The sequence below is a fragment of the Fulvia fulva genome, chromosome 7, assembly GCF_020509005.1.
Source record: "Fulvia fulva chromosome 7, complete sequence".
Lineage (NCBI taxonomy): Eukaryota > Fungi > Ascomycota > Dothideomycetes > Mycosphaerellales > Mycosphaerellaceae > Fulvia > Fulvia fulva.
In genome coordinates this window covers 4,059,201-4,080,808 of record NC_063018.1, presented here as the reverse complement: position 1 = coordinate 4,080,808, position 21,608 = coordinate 4,059,201, and the positions used below count along the sequence as shown (strand labels likewise).

General features: G+C 46.4%; 4 protein-coding genes across 4 annotated transcripts; 2 read left to right on the top strand and 2 right to left on the bottom strand.

The window, feature by feature from the left end:
- Positions 1 to 146: 146 nt before the first annotated feature.
- On the top strand, positions 147 to 1,295 carry CLAFUR5_10643 (UDP-N-acetylglucosamine 3-dehydrogenase; the record flags this gene model as incomplete). The annotated part of the gene is made up of 1 exon (XM_047909791.1): positions 147 to 1,295. The coding sequence occupies one exon, from the start codon at positions 147 to 149 to the stop codon at positions 1,293 to 1,295; it is 1,149 nt and encodes a 382-aa protein (XP_047764417.1).
- Positions 1,296 to 1,425: 130 nt separating this feature from the next.
- CLAFUR5_10642 (Quinate permease) lies at positions 1,426 to 3,190 on the bottom strand (the record flags this gene model as incomplete). The annotated part of the gene is made up of 3 exons (XM_047909790.1): positions 1,426 to 2,174; positions 2,241 to 2,873; positions 2,923 to 3,190. 3 exons carry the CDS (start codon positions 3,188 to 3,190, stop codon positions 1,426 to 1,428), a joined length of 1,650 nt encoding a protein of 549 aa, XP_047764418.1.
- A 741-nt stretch (positions 3,191 to 3,931) lies between these two features.
- On the top strand, positions 3,932 to 4,932 carry CLAFUR5_10641 (Quinate dehydrogenase; the record flags this gene model as incomplete). The annotated part of the gene is made up of 2 exons (XM_047909789.1): positions 3,932 to 4,154; positions 4,184 to 4,932. 2 exons carry the CDS (start codon positions 3,932 to 3,934, stop codon positions 4,930 to 4,932), a joined length of 972 nt encoding a protein of 323 aa, XP_047764415.1.
- A 702-nt stretch (positions 4,933 to 5,634) lies between these two features.
- CLAFUR5_10640 (uncharacterized protein) lies at positions 5,635 to 6,650 on the bottom strand (the record flags this gene model as incomplete). Its single annotated transcript, XM_047909788.1, has 4 exons — positions 5,635 to 5,833; positions 5,892 to 6,092; positions 6,169 to 6,220; positions 6,473 to 6,650. 4 exons carry the CDS (start codon positions 6,648 to 6,650, stop codon positions 5,635 to 5,637), a joined length of 630 nt encoding a protein of 209 aa, XP_047764416.1.
- Between the last annotated feature and the right edge of the window lie 14,958 nt (positions 6,651 to 21,608).

The following is a 21,608-nucleotide window of genomic DNA, read 5'->3' as shown; positions in this document are numbered from 1 at the left end:
GTCCCGACCTCACTACATCCGTGAAGCAGAACGAAAACACAGTTCCGTATCAGGTTTCACCCTCGCATCCGGAGTTGTATCGTCCTCAACGCAAGGAGAAGCTTTGATTGATAACAACACTCGCTGCGGCTCCATCGGTGAGCAGCATGGCTCAGCTGAGGACGATCGGCATCGCTATCATTGGCACAGGTCTTATTGGCCCGAGACATGCAGAAAGTGTCAAGAGGTGTGCAGAAGCATCTCTCCTCTGCTTTGTGGATCCTCGACTCGATGTTGCATTGGTTGCTGAAGCATTCGATAGCGTGCCCTTCTTTAGCAGCATCCAGCAAATTCTAGAGACAGGGTGCCGCCCAGATGCGGCCATCGTTTGCACTCCGAATAGTACGCATGTGCCTGTCAGTCAGGAACTATTCGCCGCCGGCATCCATGTCCTTGTGGAGAAACCAATTGCGACGGACTTGGAGTCAGGAAGACAACTCTTACTTGCGGCAGAAGCCGCTGGTAAACACCTCCTGGTCGGACACCACAGACGCTTCAATCCATATGTGACCGCAACGAAACGAGCTCTTGAGCAGGGTTCAATCGGCCGCCTGATAGCCATCTCAGGTCTTTGGGCTACATGTAAGCCTGACTCATGCTTCCTACCACCTACCGACTGGCGTGCAAAGTCAGGAACAGGAGGGCCTATCTTGATCAACCTGATCCACGAGGTAGATATCTTGCAGTATCTCATGGGGCCCATAGTGCGGGTCCATGCAGAGCAGGCACTATCGCAACGCGGACATGCCGCCGAGGAAAGAGCGGCCATACTCATGAGGTTCGCCTCGGGCGTAGTGGGCACTTTCATCTTGTCTGATGCGACACCGTCCATGCACAACTTCGAGAGCGGCACCGGCGAGAATCCGATGATTCCTCAGGCTGGAAAGGATTTATATAGAATCTTTGGCTCGGAAGGCACCCTAAGCGTAGGTGATATGAAGCTCAGTAGTTATGGCGATGCAGCGAAGAGCTGGTCCAATTCCCTGCAAGAGCAGACTATACCGGTAGGCTCGGAAGTGCCCTTCGATGAGCAAGTTCGAAATTTCGTGCGTGTCGTCCAAGGAATAGCGGAACCAAGATGTACTGGTGAAGATTGTCTGCAGGCACTTGTAGTCTGCGATGCGGTTCGACGAGCACTTGATACTGGTCTGCCGATCGAGATAGATGTGTCGGACTTAACAAAGTGTTGGAGCCGTAGAGCGCTTTGCCTGCACTTGTCAGCGGAAGATATCCAAGGAGCACCCCGAGAAGCATAGAAAGTGTGACAGTGCATGCAGTAAGTATGAGAACGAGGCTCAATCATCAGTTCTCTTATGTACAATCCTACAGGTGACCGTTCTTCTCATATGCCCCGTGTGGGCAAGCCACCCATGCGTAGCGAGTCGACTAGACGTCGCTGTTCCTCTCACTAATACGCTCAACCTGCTCCAGCTTCTCCTTCCCAACGCTCAGACCCGCGCCCTCGGCATCATGACGGAACTCAGCTTCTCTTGCTCGGTCCTCCTCGATGATGATCTTGTTCGCCTTGCGGACTGGCTTGATCTCGAAGAGACGATCCATGCTCTCGAGAGGAATCGACTTGGTCTCTGGTATCAGGAACCACACAAAGACAATCGAAGCGATCATCATCGAGGCAAAGAAGAAGAATACGCCGCTACCGCTTGGGCCCATGTTGTTGAACATCTGGGGTGTGAAACGACTGATGATGAAGTTCCAGAACCAGTTGTTGGCGGATGCAGAAGCCTGGCCGAGGCCACGAGTGTTGTTGTCGAACATTTCGGAGTTGATGACCCATGGCGTGCCGTTCCATGAGGGTGTGTAGAAGGCTGTCCAGAGGTAGAAGAAGAACATTGCGGCGATGCCGCCGGAGCTGAGGGAGTCGGAGGTGACGCCTGAGGAGATGGGTCTGGTGAAAATGTAGCCGCCGATGATCCACATGCAGACAGACCCGCCGGCAGCACCGATCATGAGGAGCTTTCGGCGGCCGAGGTTGTCGATGAGGACGAGCATCCAGACGAAGGTGAGGACTGTCTTGATTACGCCGAAGATGCCAGTGGTGAGGAAGCCAGTGTTCGTGCCAGTGATTCCGATGGCTTTGAAAACCGTCGGACTGTAGTAGTTGATGGCGTTGATACCTGCCAAAGAGAAGGATGTTAGCTATGTTCAAGAACAGACGATGCCATCGACCCTTCGACGCATACCTGAGCCATTCTGCCACATGAAGAGTAAGCCACCGAGCAGCAGGCGCCATTGCACTTTACGGTCGCGACCAGCAGCCTGGAAGGGAGCCCAAAAGCCCTCGCCGATAGTCGAGGCTTGCTCTTCCAATACTGCGTCAAGCATAGCAACTTCCTCAACGATGTAGATGTCCTCGGCAGGCAAGCTGCGGATCCAGCAAAGATTTTTTAGTGCCAGCTCTCGACGGTGTTTCGACATCAACCATCTCGGGCTCTCCTTGATCCAGAAGGCACCGACCAAGAGAAGACCAGCTGGGATCAGCTGGACTGCGAATGGAATGATCCACTGCTTGTGACTAGGAGCCATGGTCTCTGAAAGACCATAGTTGATCCAGAACCCAACCAGACCTCCGATTTGCCATCCTAGCTCATAGATACCGACAATGCGACCTCTGATAGCGGGCGGGGCGATTTCAGATATGTATATGGGTGTGATCATGGATGCTGCTCCAACGCCGATGCCTGCAAGGACTCGTCCAGCGTAGATGAGTCCGAGGCCGCGGTCGCCGGTTGCGCCCAGCATCAGACCAGCTCCGAGGATAAAGACGAGTGAGAAGATCATCAAGCTCTGCTTGCGACCCAGGTAGAAGGCGGAAGCTAAGTCTAGTCAGTCTCTATCGTGCTTCGAAAACATGGTCTGACTTACGATATGCGAAGAGGGAGCCGAAGAATGCACCAGCCTGGTAGACTGACACAATGTTCGCCTTGACAAGAGCTAGATGGGTGGATGACATCTCGCTAAACGCGAACTCGCTCATGAACGAAGGAAGAGCCAACGTCGTGCCAATGAAGGCCGAATCGTATCCTATCATGCACGACGCGAAACTGGCCATCGCTGCTGATGCATACACCTTCCAGTTGTACACCGCCTTGGGTGTAGGTCGATCCTCGACCAACGTGAGAAAGCCTCCCATCCTGATGGCGGACTTCCAATGTCCAGTCGTGCCTGTTTGTGGTTGTCGACTGTTTGACTCCAGGAACCCGATAGACTTCGACGCTGACCCGAGCAGATAGACAGAGTTCGAAAGGCTGTGAACTTGAAGCGAGAACTCGAATCTGGGGAACGTGGTTAACTGTTATACCACCTTCGCAAGCCCCACGGGGTAACGTCGTAGGACGGATGAATGAAAGTCACTGGCGAGGTAATTTTGCCGCGATGCTCGGCTTGCTCATGCAGGAAAAGAATTCTCGCGCTATCACGAGGCCTCGACTGATCCTTGCCTGGCATGGCAAAGCTCGGCGGGGACCACATGGTGAAAGGTGGAGAAATGCACCATACTCCACGTGTCTCCACAGGATGCCACGCTGATCCACTGCCGTCAGACGCCGAGCCCTGGGATAAAGAGAGATCCGGCCCGTGCAGAGGTTCTGCAAATTGTTCTTGCATGCGGACTGACGGCACGAGAACGATGGTCCACCGAGATAGCCGGATCTGTAGGTAATGGCAAGTATCATATGCCACAGCTGACGAACAGGCGAGCATTCATTGGCTCTCTTTGATTCAGTATTAAACAGTCGTCGGCTCCGAGAAGAGTACTCACTTCGGCTTGGTCCTTCTCATTCGTGTACATTGGTTCACTTCCGCATGATCAGCATCTCCGAGAGCATCACGACAACAAATAGCAACAAGCTAGAGGGCGGCGACAGACCAGGATATGGAAGTCCAACCACAGCAAAATGTTATCACAGCCCCAGAGCCACAAGTCGACCATGTGGAACGACACGGATACCTCTTTGGCTACCCAGTAGCACACTCGTTCTCGCCGCTCTTCCACAACACCGTCTTCGAGCAACTCGGCATGCCATGGGACTTCCAACTCCTCGAATCGACAGACATGTCCCAATTCCTTCGACTCATCAAAGACGATCGGCTATACGGTACGCAGCCCTCACCCAAACACGTGCAGAGTCGCAAGCAAAGCTGACGTCTCTCTCAGGCTCCGCAGTCACAATGCCCCACAAAGTGGCCATCTTTCCACATCTGGACGAACTGACGGATGAAGGCCGGGCAGTAGGCGCCTGCAATACGATCTTCCGCAGAGGGGACAAAATCATCGGCACCAACACGGACACCATCGGCGTCCGGGAGAGTTTCTACCAGAACATCGCCAATCCTGATGAAGTCTTTCACGGCCGGCCGGGTATGGTCATTGGCGGTGGAGGGGCCGCGCGCTCGGCCGTGTATGCTTTGGTGGCGTACATGAAGTGTCCGGAGGTGTATCTCGTCAACAGGGATCCGGCAGAGGTCGATGCCGTCATCTCCTGGTGCAAGTCGCAGGGTTATGGTGATGGGTTGGTGCATGTCAAGACCGCGGAGGAGGCTGAGGGACTTGCGGGACCGGGTGCTATTGTTGCTTGTGTGCCAAACTTTCCGCCCAAGACTGAAGCGGAGAAGGAAGCTCGAAGGGTTGCTGAGGTGTTGCTGAACAAGCCGCATAAAGGTGCTATGCTTGAGATGTGCTATCATCCCTCGCCTTGGACGGAGCTTGGTGCTATTGCAGAAAAAGCTGGCTGGCAGGTTATCCTCGGTACGGAAGCGATGATATATCAAGGGTTGGCCCAGCATACCTTGTGGCATGGTAAGACGGTTGAGCAGTTACCTGTTGAAGAAGTTAAACAGGCCATCAATCGTGCGTTGGAGCAGGCCAGGATATGAATCATGCCATGAATCCAAAGTATGATAAAGCAGCCGCGCCATGACTCAATGTTGCTGTCGCGATGCTGTCCTTTCGGTCGTGCCTGGGAGCATGATTATAGTATTGTTGTGGCTATGCGTTACACTCCTGGTCGCGAGTAGTCCAATGTTTCTACACGCCGCCATACTTCGCGTACGGTTCTCTCTTGGCTCTGTCGACCTGTCTCTGTCGCCGTGTCGCCAGCTGGACGGATGGCTAGGTAGAGACGGCTACCGAGATGTGTCTCGGGCACATTGGCGGTTTCGTTGTTGGCCGGTGGATTAGCTGTGGTGACTAGACCTCCTGCTTCCTGCAGTAGGCAGATACCAGCAGCAACATCCCACTCCCTACGCAGCATCTTCAGTTAGCATGTGCTCTCCTTCAGGTCTGCCGGCTGCTTACCAGCAACCGCCTTCCCACCAGATATCAAAGGAACCCATGGCAACATAAGCCAAGTCCAGCGTTGCGGAGCCGAGACTTCGCACGCCATGGACGTGGCCTCCTTTGCCGTTCCTCCCTCCAAGTTCAGTGGCTACAAACAAAAGTGTGTCAGCCATATCCCAGTAGCGTGTGGCAGTGTCTTGGACTACGGTAAAGACAGAGGAGCGGAGCAATTCCTGCAGCACATGTCTTGCGCACTACACCGTAGTCCAATCCACATCTCGATGCTTGGTACTCTCCAGTCACGTACCTAAGTTTTGGAAGCTATTGATCTTGCGCTGCAGATTACCTTCGGGGATATCTCTTCTGTCTTTGCCCCACTCACACGACAGTATGCAGCCTTTCGGCGCACCCGGCGGCATTGGAGGTATAGGTGTCCTATCCAGTGGTAGCGGAGTGGTCTCGTTGAGCCATGCACCTTTACCACGGCAGGCGGTGAACCTGGAGCAATAGGTATATCAGCTAGTCGATCTCCAGCTGACGCCGCGACAGTACTGACAGTTGTCGTAGGAAAGGCGCATTGATGGCGCCAATGACGGGCACCCCGTCCAGAATAAATGCAATGGACACGCAGTAGAATGGCGCGAGGTGAATGAAGTTGACAGTCCCGTCCAGCGGATCAACACACCAAGCAGGGCCATTCTCTGGTATCATGTAGTCCTTTGCCCCTCCCTTGCTATACGACTCTTCGCCGCAGAAACTGTGAATGGCTTAGCATGGCTCATCGTAGTTCCACAAGCATTCCCAAAAGGTGGCAGCTAAAGATGGTAACATACGCGTGAGAAGGGTATCTGGCTAGAACACTGTTTCGAATGTATGCCTCGACATCTTTACCGCCGATAGCAGATCAGTATTGTGATGGGCATATAAATAGACCGCTAGTGCACATGCACACCAAGATGTTGCTAGCGGGAGGCAACTTTTGAAAATGGCCGATCCTGCAGCCCTTCGTTGTAGGAAGCAAAGCTTGCGGGAAGAGTATAGCATAAGGATGGTCAAGCTCTAAGGACGAGCCTTGCGTTGCTTATTGTAGACCAAGAACCGTGCACATAAGCATCGTAAGAAGATATTCCGACTTACCTTCGTCAGTCTGGGTGACTAGATCGACGGCGGATTCCTTCTCAACGTGAGTCTGCCGAGAGATCGTTCCTGAGCGAGAGGTGGCGGCATCGAACAGCATCTGGCCTGCATCTTTGGCGAGCTGTACCGCAAATGCATAGATCTCGTCTAGATCGATATTGTTGTGGATGGCCGACATGTTGATGACACAATGTGAGGTTGACAATATCAGATGGGAAAGTCCTGAGAGGCTTGCCAAGACCGGAGCGGAGAATCCTTCGGTGCCGACCGTAATTAAGCGTAGCGACCGAGCGCTAGCCACACCGGAGTACGAGCTTGCGAGTACGTAGGTGAGGCGTCAGCGAGGGAGTGAAGCTCTATACCAGCCCTCAACTAGCCTTGGCGCCCGCTCTGATTGGTCAACTTTCAAGTTTCAGGATCACGTGACCTAGCGTACTGTGCCTTATGACGTTCTTATCCTAACACAATGCCGGCTTGGCGCTCAGCTTTATATTTAGAGTTTTCTTAGGTAGCTTTTCTATATCTTAGATTTATACTCGCTAAGGTTCTTATATCTAGTAGCTTCCCTTCCTTTTAGCCTTTCTATTAGGTTAAATTAGCCTATAAGTAAATCTCCTAAGCTATAAGTCTCTAACTTACGCCTTTGTTAGACCTTAGTACTAAAGCTAAGCGAGGTAACCTTACTAACCTTATCTTAGCTCCTATAAACGGGGCGGGCTACTTAAACCTTTAGTATAGAGGACACTAACTAATACTCTAATTAAGGCGGTTATTACCTACCGGATTAGTAAGGTTTCGCTACTTATCTAGTCGGAGAGGGCCTAGCCTATAGCCGCGCCCTAGGTAATAACTACGCGGCTTAGCCTACTAGCCTAAACAACACCTTTAGGGCTACTTAGGCTATACCCCTAGCTACTCGGTCGTACCGCCGCCCTAACCGTAATAGCGATACGGAGATAGATAGGGCGGACTACCTAGACGAAGATAACTTTAGCCTATATAACGAGCTAGCTAGTAGAGGTAAGGCGCCTAGGATAGGGGATCCCCCTATTCTAAAGTCTAACGCTTAGAACGACGAGTACCTTAACTAGATATCGTCTATTAGAGCCTAGATTAGCCTAAATAAGAAATAGATTATTAAACGACGCCTTTCCGACCTAGAGAAACTAGAGCTCGTTAGTAGCTTCGTCGGTAGCGACTTTAACTAGTTATAGTTTAAAGCTATCGAGGAGCGCCTAAAGCCCTCTTATTTAAGGCACGGTAATTTCGACGATATAATTACGTAGATCTCTATCTTTATAGTCGACCTAGACTATTAGGAGTAGATCTAGCGTAAGTAGGAGACTACCCGTTAAACTAGGAGTATTAGGACCTTTATTAGGTCGCTTAGGCTAACTAGGAGCCGTATAACTCCCCTACTAGATAACTTTACCTACCTACGTAAGTTTTTAGCCGGCCTAAAGCCCGATATACTAGCTAAACTAGATAATCGTAACTTTCGAGCGACTAATATAAATATCCGCGTCTACTTCTAGTAGGCTATTATAGCCGACTAGCGACTCTATCTTAGCTACGGAAGAGACTAGAAGCTAGCCGTAATAATATTAGCCGTCGAGAAGTTCGTAGACGGAGATACTAAAGCCTTTATAGCTCTCCGGAGCGACTTAGGTAGCTCGGCGCGCGGTAGAGGACGCGGTAGAGGCCGCGGCGGACGTAGACGCGGTCGAGGTAATCGTAGAGGCCCCTCCGGGCGCTTAGACAAATACTATAACTATAGTAAGATAGGCTACTTTACGCGCGACTACTCTAAGCTAAAAAAATAGAGCCTAAGACGTCTTAATCGAGGTAGACGTACTTAGGATTATTAGACGCCTCTATACCTCTACCTAGAGAATCCTACTAGGATAGGACGACTCTAGCTACTAAGGGTAAGGCTTAGTAGACATAAGTAGAAGAGGATAGAGCATTATCTTTATCTAAAGAACCTAGGTCGGAGACTAAAGAGGAGGTCGACTATACGATAGAGAGGCTAATAGCGATAGGCGGGGGGCTCTTTACTATCGATACTCGCCTAGGACCTAATTAGGTTCGGGCTAAGGTTACCCTAGACTATATAGCCTCTAAATTATACCTCTTAGCCCAAAAATCGAAGCAACTCCCTCGATCGCTTTTTAGGGACTTACTACTAGTAAGGATCGTCCTCCTAAATAGTAAGGAGATCATTTCTACTTAGGGTGTCCTTCTACTATATTAGATTAGTACCTAGTAGGACATAGTCCCCGCTAGAGTTATCGGTATAGAAGGATTTGACCTTATCTTAGGCCTTAAGTAGTTCTAGGAAGTCAACCCTAACGTAAACTAGTAGTCTAGCTCTACTAGACTACGGGACCGGCGTAGCCGGTACTATACGATCAGGTCGTACTCTAAGGTGTTCGACCTAAAGGACGACGAAGGCGAGCTAGAAATGTTCAACTCTATATATTTAGTAGACTTCGCTATACGATACGAAGGACCCTAGTTCTTCTACTCGCTTAGGCGACTCCCCGACGATACCCTAGTTAATATCGACTTCGAGGAACACGGCTTAGATAAGGTATATAAACGCCTTATAGCTATAGTAGGGGACCTAGATAACGAGTCTTAGCTACCGTAGGTAGGTAACCGGGTCTTCTAGACGTTAGTTAATCTCTTCCTAGAGATCTATAGAGCTTAGCTCCCGGCTAGACTCCTACGGAAGACAGCTTTCGACTATACTATCCCTACTAGTAACGCTCGACCTATTAACTAGCCCGTATACCGTCTAAACCCTAGTTAGCTTCGAGAACAGGCTCGCTAGATCTAGATACTCCTTAATTACGGACTGATTAAGGTCTCGTCCTTACCCTAGAGATCCCTAGTCCTCTTTATCCCTAAGCTAGACGGCTAGTAGCGTATATATATTAACTATCGCGCCCTAAACGCCGTAACTACTAAAAACGGCTTCCCCCTCCTACGTATCTAGGAATACCTAGATACGGTCGCGAAGGCTAAATACTTTAGTAAACTAGACCTAGTCTTAGGGTACTAGTAGCTACTAATCGACTTAGCCGATACGTATAAGACTACGTTTAATACTAGGGATAGAAAGTACGAGTTCCTCGTTATACCCTTTAGGCTAACGAACGCCCTAGCCTCGTTTTAGTCTATAATAAATAAGATCCTAAGAGATCTACTTTAGAAGAAGGTCGTCGTGTACCTCGACGACATCCTAGTCTTCTTAGACTCTAAGGAACAGTACGAAAAAGACCTAAAGGAGGTCTTCGACCGCCTAAAGAAAGCTAAACTATTCTACTCGCCTAAGAAGTACGACATTAGAGTCAAGTCAGTCACCTTCTACGGGTATTAGATCAAGAAGAATTCGATTAGGCTACTATAAGACAAGATCGACATAATTAATAGTTAGCCTACGCCTACTAATATATAGTAGATTAGGTAGTTCCTTAGCCTCGTAGACTACTACTACCGCTTTATTAAGGGCTTCGCGAAACTCGTAGTACCCCTCTTAGATCTTCTTAAGGAAAGCGACGAGTCCCTTAGGCGGAAAAAGCGTCGCCTAGTACGATAGAACGCCTAGTACGTATACGCTTTTAAGAGCCTAAAGCTCGCGCTAACCTTCGGGCCTATACTAATCCCGCCTAACCCTAAGAAGCCCTTTACGATTAAGACTAATATATCTAAATAGGCTCTAGGCGCTACTATCTATTAAATAGGAGCTAATAACTAGCTATACCCTATAGCCTTCTCTAGAAGGAAGCTGTAGGGAGCCGAGCTAAATTACCTAGTTTACAAAAAGGAGGGCCTAGTAATTAAGGAAGCCCTCCGAACCTAGGATAACTACGTAGAAAATAGCTATACGGTCACGATCCTAACTAATTACTAGTCGCTTAGGCACCTTAATAGTACTTAGGGCTAGAGTAAGAGGATCGTACAATAGGCTAAAGAGTTTTAGTAATATAACTTAGATATTAGATATTATAAGGGAGAAGAGGCGATCGTTTCCGGTACGCTCTCCCGTCGGCCTAACTTTATCGGAGAAGGACCCACTAACCTAGCTTAGCCGGTTAAGTAACTCGTAGCTATAAGATTCAAAGCTAACGAGACCGACTTGTTCCCTAAACTAATAAGGTAGTTTAAGTTAACGGGATAGATACTAACTTACGGTCCCTACCTCGAGAGCTTAATTAAGGTACGAGAAGAGGAATTCGAGCTACTCCTACCGATCGACGAGTCTAAGGAACCTAGATTAGGCTTTATTCTTCTAGATAATAAGGGAGTAGCGCCTTTCCTCGTACTAACCTAGCGTCTTAATCTAGTAAACTACGTATACTAGCGATATAGACACTTTATAGCGCCCGGGCTAATAGGTTAGCTCGAGATAAGAGCCTAGTAGCCTAGTATAAGAAAGGACGTACGAAAGTTTATCGAATCCTATCCTAGATACTAGCTAACGTAGAAAAAGAAGCCTTATAAGCCTAAAATACGCGAGCCGCGGTTTTACTAGGTTAACGATAAGCTTAGGCCCTTCGAGAGATAGGCGATTAATATCGTAGGGCCTTTACCGAAGAGTCTACTAGGAAACGAGTATATTATTACGGCGATAGATTACGCTACGTGTTATAGTCTCCCTATAGAGTATATAGAAGGTAGGGATAGAAGAGCCTTAGAGTACTTAGAAGTCGTTAAGAAGTGAAAGTCTAGCTTAGTATATAAGCGCTAAGAATTATATACCCCGTAATATTCACTACGGGACCTAGCCCTCGAAATTTACTACTCTACTAAACCTTAATAGATTTACTTTAGCTCGTAACTATATAACTTACGGCACTTCCGCGAGCACCCGCGACTACGCTAGACCCTAGAAGAAGTACGTAGAAGACTCGGAACGTAGGGCAGGTTAGAATAAGGTTTTGAGTAAAGCTACTAAGCGCGGCTTCGTACGGGTTAGCCCTATTAATACGGGGATACGTACTCGCGAGGGTCGCGTATAGATATCTAGCCTTCCCTAGGCCTCTCTTACTCTCTTCGTCTTTTGTTTTATATAGTAATTATACTATACCCTTTATATCTACACTTCGTACCTATATTCTCGCTTTTACTCTTATATCTTATAGGCTAGGCTCTCGCCCTAATATTACGAAAGACTAACAAACCGTTAACTACTCGAGTGATCCTTATAGGTGACTACGCTACCGATAGAGGTGTTAACCTCGACAACTAAGACACTCTATTCTACTTTAGTGAGTAGGCTAATATCCCCTTCTCGAACGCCGCTACCTTCGGTACCTAGGTAAACGCTAACCCCGATACGGCCTACGCTCTTATTAACCGTACCGTCTCCTCTTTCCGCGAGACCGCCTAGTAGGTCGAGCAAGTAAACAACTAAGCAATATACCTTTAAGGTATTATAAACACCTTCTAGAACCTCGTACCGTACGCCGATAATAACCGCCGCTAGTACTTCTCTAAGAAGGTTAACGATCTAGACGAGTTCGACGGTAATAAGAGTAAGTTCGAGGCATTTAAGACATAGCTTACTATTAAGCTATTAGCTAATGCCGACCACTTTCCGTAAGAGAAGGACAAGGTTATATACGTCTTCTCCCTCCTTCGGGGAGACGCCGCGGCTTAGGTATAATACTATATCGATAATACTACGTAGACTATCGGCTACCCGGACGTCCTTACCTTAATATAGGACCTCCGTACTACCTTTAGTAATCTAGACCGTAGAGCTACCGCCTAGAACGCTATCTATAACCTCCTCTAGAAGAATAAGAGCTTCGCCGAGTACCTCGCGGCCTTTAACCGCGACATCGGGTTTACCGGCTATAACAAAGAGACTAAGAAGAGTACTTTCCGCCGTAGCTTATTAATAGAGCTTCTTCGAGCCCTCGAGGATAAGGACGTCGGTACTATAAGCTTCCGTAAGCTCGTCGAGACCTACTAGCGCCTCGACTCTAATATAAAACATACCGCCTCTCTCCTTACTTCCCGTTCTTAAGGTCGTTAGCCTCGTAGTCCCGGAAGCTACTTCGCTACTCTACTAGGCGCCGCCGCTCCTACGGCTCTCCCTCCCGTCTCTATAGGTAATGCTATAGATCTTAGCGCTAGTACCGCCGTCCCTCGAGTCTAGGGCCTTGTTAACGGTAAGCTTACTCCCGAAGAGAAGCTTCGCCGTCGCTAGGCCGGACTCTATACCTACTACGGCGGTCTAGGCTATATCGTAGTTAACTATCCGTAGCTCGCTACCCGTAACGCCCGTAACCCGGTTCGCGGCGCTATTAGCGCTATTAAGCCTACTCCTACTACTCCCGCTAAGTAGGAAAAAGCCTAGGTCTTCCTTATCGACGCGATAAAGACTAAGAATAACGTTTACCGAAAGTAAAGAGAGGAAAGAAGTTAAGGATCAATATAGTATAGCTAGACCTATACGACGAGACGGGTAAGGACTACGCTTATAAACCGTTCGTTACGAATATAAATATCGGCTTAAAGAAACTCTCTTCTTCTAATCTCACTCTTATAGACACTAGCGTACTAGGCGAGTCTTTTATAGACTATAAACTCGCGACCTCTCTTAACCTCGAACCCTAGGAACTAAGGTACCCTCGTACCCTTAAACTCTTTAACGGTACGGAGACTACTACTAGTAAGATTACTTATATTATATATACGTTAATCACTCTCGGAGGCAAGCGTATGTCGATCACTAGCTTCCTTACGTCCCTACCGTATTAGAAGTTTATCCTCGGCCTCCCCTAGTTTAGACAATACTAACCTATTATCGACTAGACTTCCCTTACTATTAGCTTCCCTCTAGAAGCTCCTCCGGTACCTCCGCCTTCTCCGCCGCCTTAGCGCGGTCCTAAGTATACTAAGATCTTCTAGGTAAACGCCGCTACCTTTACTACTACTACTAAGTAGCCTAAAGCTTAAGTCTTCGCCGCCTCTCTACGTAATATCGACATCGCCCTCGAGAAGCTCGATAAGAAGCGTATACCTACCGACCCTACTACCAAGGTCCCTCCTTAGGCACACTATATCCTCTACGTATTCGATACTAAAGCCGTAGACGAGCTACCTCCTTATCGCCCTTACGACTATAAGATTAAGCTAGAAGAAGGTATAGAGATACCGTTCGGACCGCTATATTCTATATCCCGAGAAGAGCTTATCGTCCTTAAGAGATACCTCGAAGAGAACCTAAAGAAGGGGTTTATTCGAGCGAGCCGTTCTAGCGCTAGTAGTCCCGTTATATTCGTTAAGAAGCCCGGCGGTAGCCTACGCTTCTACGTAGACTACCGAGGCTTAAACGCTATTATAAAGAAGAACCGCTACCTAATACCGTTAATTTAGGAGACGCTCGAGCGCCTCTCTAAGGCCAAGTACTTCACTAAGCTCGATATTATCGCTACGTTTAACAAGTTAGGAATAGTAGAAGGATACGAGTATCTTATAGCCTTCCGTACTCGCTACGGCCTATTCGAGTCGCTCGTTATACCCTTCGGCGTTTATAACGGGCCTAATACCTTCTAGAACTTTATTAACGATATCCTTTAGGAGTTCCTCGATCAGTTCTTTACTACCTACATCGATAATATCCTAGTCTATAGCGAGACTAAGGAGGAGCACCGCGAGTACGTCTATAAGGTCCTTTAGAAGCTCGTAGACGCCGGCTTATAGCTCGATATCGATAAGTACGAGTTTAAGAAGACCGAAGTCAAGTTCCTTAGTTTAATTATTACCGTAGACGGCATTAAGATAGACTAAGAGAAGATCGACGCTATCGTCGAATAGGATACTCCTACGAACGTTAAGGAGGTCTAGGGTTTCCTAGGCTTTACTAACTTCTACCGCCGCTTTATCTACGTATTCTCGGGCGTAGTACGCCCTTTAACAAAGCTTACGCGTAAGGGTAAGAAGTTTGCCTAGACCGACGAATACTAGGAGGCTTTTGACTTACTTAAAGCGAAGTTTATTAAGAACCTGCTTCTATAGCACTTCGATTTCGAACTAGAGACCTATATAGAGACTAACGTATCCGGCGGCGTAGTAGGCGGTGTCCTACTATAACGCCGCTCGCCTCAATCTCCCTAGTTATCTATCGCCTTCCTCTCTAAGAAGATAACCGCTACGGAGTATAACTACGAGATCTATAATAAGGAGCTTCTCGCTATCGTTAAAGCTTTTAAAGAGTAGCGCCCCGAGCTAGAAGGCTCTACTATACCCGTCTAAGTAAGCTCCGACTATAAGAACCTCGTCTACTTTATAAAGAGTAAGCTACTTGATCGTCGCTAGGCCCGCTAGAGCGAGTTCCTCTCCCGGTTCAACTTTATAATCTCGTACACGCCCGGTAAGGCCAACTCGATAGCCGACGCCCTTACCCGCCGTCCTAGTAACTCTCTAGTTAATCGAAGAGGGGGCTAGCAAATCGTAGAGCAATAAGTCATTAAAGAGTATAACCTCTCTTCCGAGCTTCGAGAGTACCTATCGAACGGCTAGCCTACGCTCGCCGCTTCCTTTACTACTCTCGTACTCGCTCCTACCTACCTTAACGAGAGTAATAATGAACCCGAGCCTAAAGAATACGCCTCGGACGCTAAGGACTTAAACGATAATAAAGAGGGCTTAGTAACGACCGACGGCTTATCCGAATTAGACTTTAAGGGGTTCAATAATAAGGAGTAACCTTAAGGCATTATAGCACGAGTACGAATAGCGTACGATACCGACCTAGACGCCTAAGAGTTAGTTTAGGCCCTTAAATCTAGCGCGAGGACATTCCCGGGCTTCTCGCTATCTAAGTACGAGCTCTAGGAAGGTGTCGTCTACTTCCGTAAGAAGCTTTACGTACTATAGCCCGAAGGCTCTAATATCCGAGCTAAGATTCTTTAAATCGTCTACGACTCCGCCTCTAGGGGTCACCTAGGCGTAGCTAAGACCTATAAGCTCCTTACTAGGGATCACTAGTAGCCGTATTCCTAGAAGGACGTCCGCCGCTACGTACTAAACTACGCTACTTACTAAAGAGCTAAAGCTAACCGCTACCGCCCCTACGGTCTCTTATACCCTCTCCCGGCTCCTAATTGTCCGTAGAAGTATATTACTATAGACTTTTTTACCGATCTCCCTTACGGTAAGACCTTTAGCGGCGTAAAGGTAAAGGCCCTTCTAGTAATCGTAAACCGTTACTCTAAGGACCGGTATATAATCCCGTACTAGAGTATAACTATAAAGGAGACTACTCGCTTATTCTACGAATTCGTCTAGCGCTTTTAAGGCCTCCTAGATAGTATCACCTCTAATAGAGGCTCCTAGTTTATCTCGTACTTCTAGAAGCGTCTATATACTATCCTAGGTATTAAGTATAACCTCTCGACTAGTTTTTAGCTATAGACCGACGGCTAGACCGAAATTACGAACGCTATCCTCGAGTAGGTCCTTCGTTACTTCGTCGACTACTACTAGAAGGATTGGCCTTAGTATATCCCTACGGTAGAGTTCGCTACTCGTAACTAGGACTCGGAGACTACTAGCTACTCTCCCTTCTATACTACGAGAGGTTACTACCCTCGTATAGGTATAGAACTAGAAGAGCCTCTCCCGCCTACTAAAGACGTAAACGAGTAAGTAGTAGACGAGTTCGCTACTATACTCTTATAGATCTATAAAGAAGTCTACGACGAGATAGTATACGTATAAGCAATCTACGAGGATCAAGCTAATCGTCGTCGCTAGCTAGCTCCTAACTACTAAGTAGACAATATAGTCTACCTTAACTCTAAGAATATTAAGACGGACCGCCCCTCTAAGAAGCTAAGCTAGAAGAACCTAGGTCCTTTTGAGATTACCGAGCGTATTAGTTTATACGCCTACTATCTAGCTCTTCCTACAAACATAAAGATCTATAACGTCTTCTATTCCGTACGCCTTCGGCCGTCGGCTAAGGACCTATTCCCGAACCAAAACTAAGACATACTAGGTCCTCCCGATAAAGTAGAAGTCGACGAGCCTATTACCCTACCTTCTAACGACTATACTATCCGTAAGATCCGGGGAATCCGCGTAGAGCCTAACGATATTAAAGGGCTACCGCCGATTAAGTATAAAGTCGAATAGTAAGGTTACCCTAAGTAGGATACCTTATAGGAACCTATCTAATATATTATCTTTAATCGTTAAGCAATCGAAGAATACTACGCCCGCGTAGACGGCCTAGAAGTTAATATCGGTAGGCTTTTCGAATCTAAGCTCTTCGACGGGGCTTACTAATAGTATATCGACTATAATATTAGGCCTAGGCCTAGTACTAAAGCTGAACATCCTCGATATATAGAACTACTACGGCTTCGTAGGAACTTAGCTTTGTTCCGGGGGCTACTACTATAGTCTCCCTATAGAGTATATAGAAGGTAGGGATAGAAGAGCCTTAGAGTACTTAGAAGTCGTTAAGAAGTGAAAGTCTAGCTTAGTATATAAGCGCTAAGAATTATATACCCCGTAATATTCACTACGGGACCTAGCCCTCGAAATTTACTACTCTACTAAACCTTAATAGATTTACTTTAGCTCGTAACTATATAACTTACGGCACTTCCGCGAGCACCCGCGACTACGCTAGACCCTAGAAGAAGTACGTAGAAGACTCGGAACGTAGGGCAGGTTAGAATAAGGTTTTGAGTAAAGCTACTAAGCGCGGCTTCGTACGGGTTAGCCCTATTAATACGGGGATACGTACTCGCGAGGGTCGCGTATAGATATCTAGCCTTCCCTAGGCCTCTCTTACTTTCTTCGTCTTTCGTTTTATATAGTAATTATACTATGCCCTTTATATCTATACTTCGTACCTATATTCTCGCTTTTACTCTTATATCTTATAGGCTAGGCTCTCGCCCTAATAGAATTCGCGCGGTATCTAAGCGTATAGCTTAAGGCCTAAACCTTAGGCTACGCCGGGCGCGGTAGGTATAGTACCGTTACTACCGCTAGTACTACGAGGTAGTCGTAGTATAGCTAGGGTCTTTAACTTTAGGCGCTCGAACTTAGCTTCGAGCTTATAGTATAGGTCGACTAAGTCTTCGCGGTCCTTAGTCTCTATAGGTAGTACTCCTATATAATTATAGTTAAGCTTACTCTCGAGTAGGCGGTGATTAGTCTTAGCTAATAGGTCGTATAAGTTGCGCTGTTCGTTATACTTAGCGATAAATATAGAAAATGACTCGTTTTTACCCTACTATAAGACCTAGAGCTTCTAGAAGGCCTTGCCTACGACGTCCTTCTTACTATACCGATCGATAAGGAATTAGATCATCCTATCGATAGACTTAAAGGGGTTAATATAATTGCGCTTAGTACGCTTAGAGGGTACTCGCGGACTATATAGCTAGTACGGGTACTCGTCGAGGAAGTTAAGGATGTAGCGTAGTCCGTCCTCGATAGTCTAGAACTATATTACGGACAGCTTGATCTCTAGCTAATCGAGCTAACGGTTAAAGTTTATATTCTTATTATCGAACTTACTTTCGAGGTCCTTAATTAACTTATTAGTATATATAACATTAACGAAGGGTTCGATAGTAGTGAACTAGCTAACGGCGGTATTGCTAGTTACCCTAGAAGTACTACTAGGTATACTCTAGCGTTCTTGCCGTAAGGAGTTACGGCGTAGGTAACGGCGTAGTCGACTATTATCTCTACCCTTATCGTTATTAGAGTTGTCTCCGTCGTTATCGCTACTACCTCTACTACCTCCTCGTCGGGTGCCTCTACCTATACGGTTCTACTAAGTAGGAGGCGTAGGTAATCGTAAAACACTATTACAACGAGGGGAGTAGACGTAGACCTAACGACTACGGTTATTATTATTATTACTATTAGTACCGCTAGTATCGCGAGTACCGTTCGTGTCCTTAGCTACTAGCTAAGCCTTTAGCTCTACTACCTCCTTATTTAGAGCCTAATTACGCTTAGATAGGGCTTTAATGTCCTTAGGTAATATGCCTACCTACGACTCCTCGACCTGTCCGAAGAGCGTATCATTATCCTATTAGAGGCGCCAATTAGCTTCCTTAAGGTCTTATATCTAACTCTTATACTTCTAGTATTTATTAAAGTAGAATATAAAGAGGCCCTTAACATCCTTATTCTTTTCGAGTTGACTAAGACTCTCGGATACGATATTACGTTCCTTCTTTATATTAGCGTACTTACGCTATATAACCTTATTAGCCTTCTTTAGGGACTCGACCTAGTTAAAAAGTGTAATAAAGTCTAACTATATCTAGCGAACGAGGTAAAACATAATCTCCGGGTATACTATAGTACGAGTCGCGAACTCGGCTAGGCTCTTAATAGTAGTATACTCTAAGGCGATTACCTACTCCTTAGGAGGCTACGAAAGAGAAGCGCGAAGCGCGCGAGATATATAAGGAAGCGCTAAGGCGCGCGACGTTACGGTAGTAGTGAACCGTAATATAGCGCTTATAAGATAGCTAGTATCGTTTAAGCTACCGGACGATAGGACAATTAGACAAGGGTAGATATCTAGGTAACCTATCTATATAGATTACCGAAACAGATAGTAAAGAGACCTACTATAAGGACCCTATCCGGAGGTTTAAGTACCTACTAAGTAGCCTCCCGGACGTCTACGCTAGTACTAGGGACACTATCCTAGCCTAGCTAAACCTAGGCTAGGAATCCGCTATAACCTTACTTAAATCCTACGAATTACGGATCTAAGAGAGTAAGGGCGAGACCGCTCTATACTCCTAGAGGTAAGGGGGTAAGAGCGGCTACTTTATCTACGATAGTAACTACCTAGTTATATCGTACCCGGAACTAGATTCCGTAAAGGAGTTTATTAAAAAGAAGAATACCTAGAAGTAACCGGAGAAGAAGTCCTATAAAGAGCTAGTCCGAGATCTAGAGAAGGCCTAAAACGCCTATAAGAAGTCTAGGAAACAGTAGAAGGATAGGAGAAGCTAATCCGATAACAAGACAAAGGCAAAGGCGATACGAGCCTATACCTTACGAGAAAGCGATACCGATATTAAATAGATATAGTATATATATACACGGAAGTCAGGACACGTAATAGGGAAGGAGGAAGGACTAATATAGTATACGAAGGTATATAGTAGAATAGTGTTTAGTACTAAAGGTATCTCTACTATCGGTATAGAGACTACGTCTCTTATACCTATATAGAGGGATATTGCTCTAGTCCTAGTTCTGTTTCACTACGCCTTATCGGTTTTATCTATATCTTATCCTATAACGGCAGTTCCTCCGTTAGTCTCGTACTAATTAGCTAAGCGACTTTAGGTCCTCTAAGTCGCTCCTACTATTCGTACGGTATCTTAGTAGTATTACCGTACTATTGTCTCGACTAGCTTAGTGTATACTAAGTTGGTCTTAGTACCGTACGATATACCTACTAACCTATATTCGTAACACTCCTACTTAGGTCGTAAGGCGAGGAACGTTTGTTCCTACTATACTAGCTATAGCTATCGTACGAAGGTCTAGAACTAGGGACCGGCTAGCGGTTTAGTTAAACTATCTACTACTATCTCCTTAGTATAGTAGTACTCTACTTTAATCTTCCCCTACTACTAGAGGTGCCTAATATAGTTATAGGTAATATTAATGTGCTTAGATCTAACGATATCTAGGCTAGGTTTTAAATACTAGCTAGAGATCGTAGATAACTTCTTAAGAAAGAAGTAGGTAATCCCGCTTAAGAACAAATCCGACGTACTGTAAGCACTACGATAATAGCGGCTAACTATAGAGAAAGTATCTAAATGCTACGTAAGAGTAGTACGGAGTAATAATATACCTAAGCTACTAATAGTTCTAAAAGAATAGGAGAAAGAATCGGGGGTTTAATACGATACGATAGATACTTATAACTCTATACAAAACGGAGTAGTAGAAAGGTCAATCTAGGTATCGGAGAACGCGATCCGCTTAATACTCGAGGAATCGGGGATACTAGTAGAATTATAGCCTAAAGTACTAGAGGTATAGGCGGTTATACGTAACCTACTACTAAATAGACCGTTACTTAACGGTATCTAACTTTCGCCGGAAGAAGTATTTACTAGCAAAGTACCGACGGTAGATCACCTAAGAGTATAGGGTTGTAGGGCAGTAGTTTACGTAGAACCGAAATTATATCTAAAAGGGCTACGATAGGATAAGTTAAAAAACCTAGGTAAGGAAGCTATTTTCGTTAGATACGGTCAATCGACTAAGTAATAGTTGTTCTAGGAGCTAGATATACGAGCTATTAGGTAGTATAGCCAAGTAGATTAGTTCGAAAACGAGAAGGGGAGAGATCTAGACTTAGGTGTCTCCTTTACGAATAACTAACCTAGTAGGGTACCCGAACGAAGGCTAGTCGGTCTACTACCGGCGGTCTCGCGACTACTACTAGTTTAGCGACTAGCGGATGCCCCGATAGCAATCTAACGATTCTCGGGTAGTATAATACCCTAACTTACTACTACTAAAGTAGCCGAGTCCTCTATAGAAGAACCGACCTAGCTAATCCCCGCTCCCTACGTAGAGACCGAACCCGCTACGGCTAAGGACAAAGGACTAACTATCTTAAGACCGCTCTATATCCAACTTCCCGGTAGACTAGATAATATCGCGGACTATAAGAATATCGAGGAAACCCCGGAGCTACCGGAACTAATCGTCCGGAGAAAAAGGACTAGGGGTCCTAACGATAACTACGGCTAGGACTAGGACTATAAGGCTAAGTACTATAAAGCTATAATAGCTTTGTTCTACTAACTACTATAGGTGAATAATAGACTTACCGATACCGACGAATGTATATTTATAGCTACGGTAGAGGAACTATTCGACGAAGTCTAAGAATACGCCTTTACTATATTCGGACCCGGTATCGCCTACTAATAGGAAGTACCTATCCTAAAGATATATAAGGCTACGGTAGGGGATCCTAAATAGGGCCACTTATAGAAGGACGCTATCGATACTAAGCTACTCTCGTTATTAAGTAATAATACCTAGGAAACGGCTATCGCTCTAAGGGGGGCGAAAATAGTCACCTCTAAGT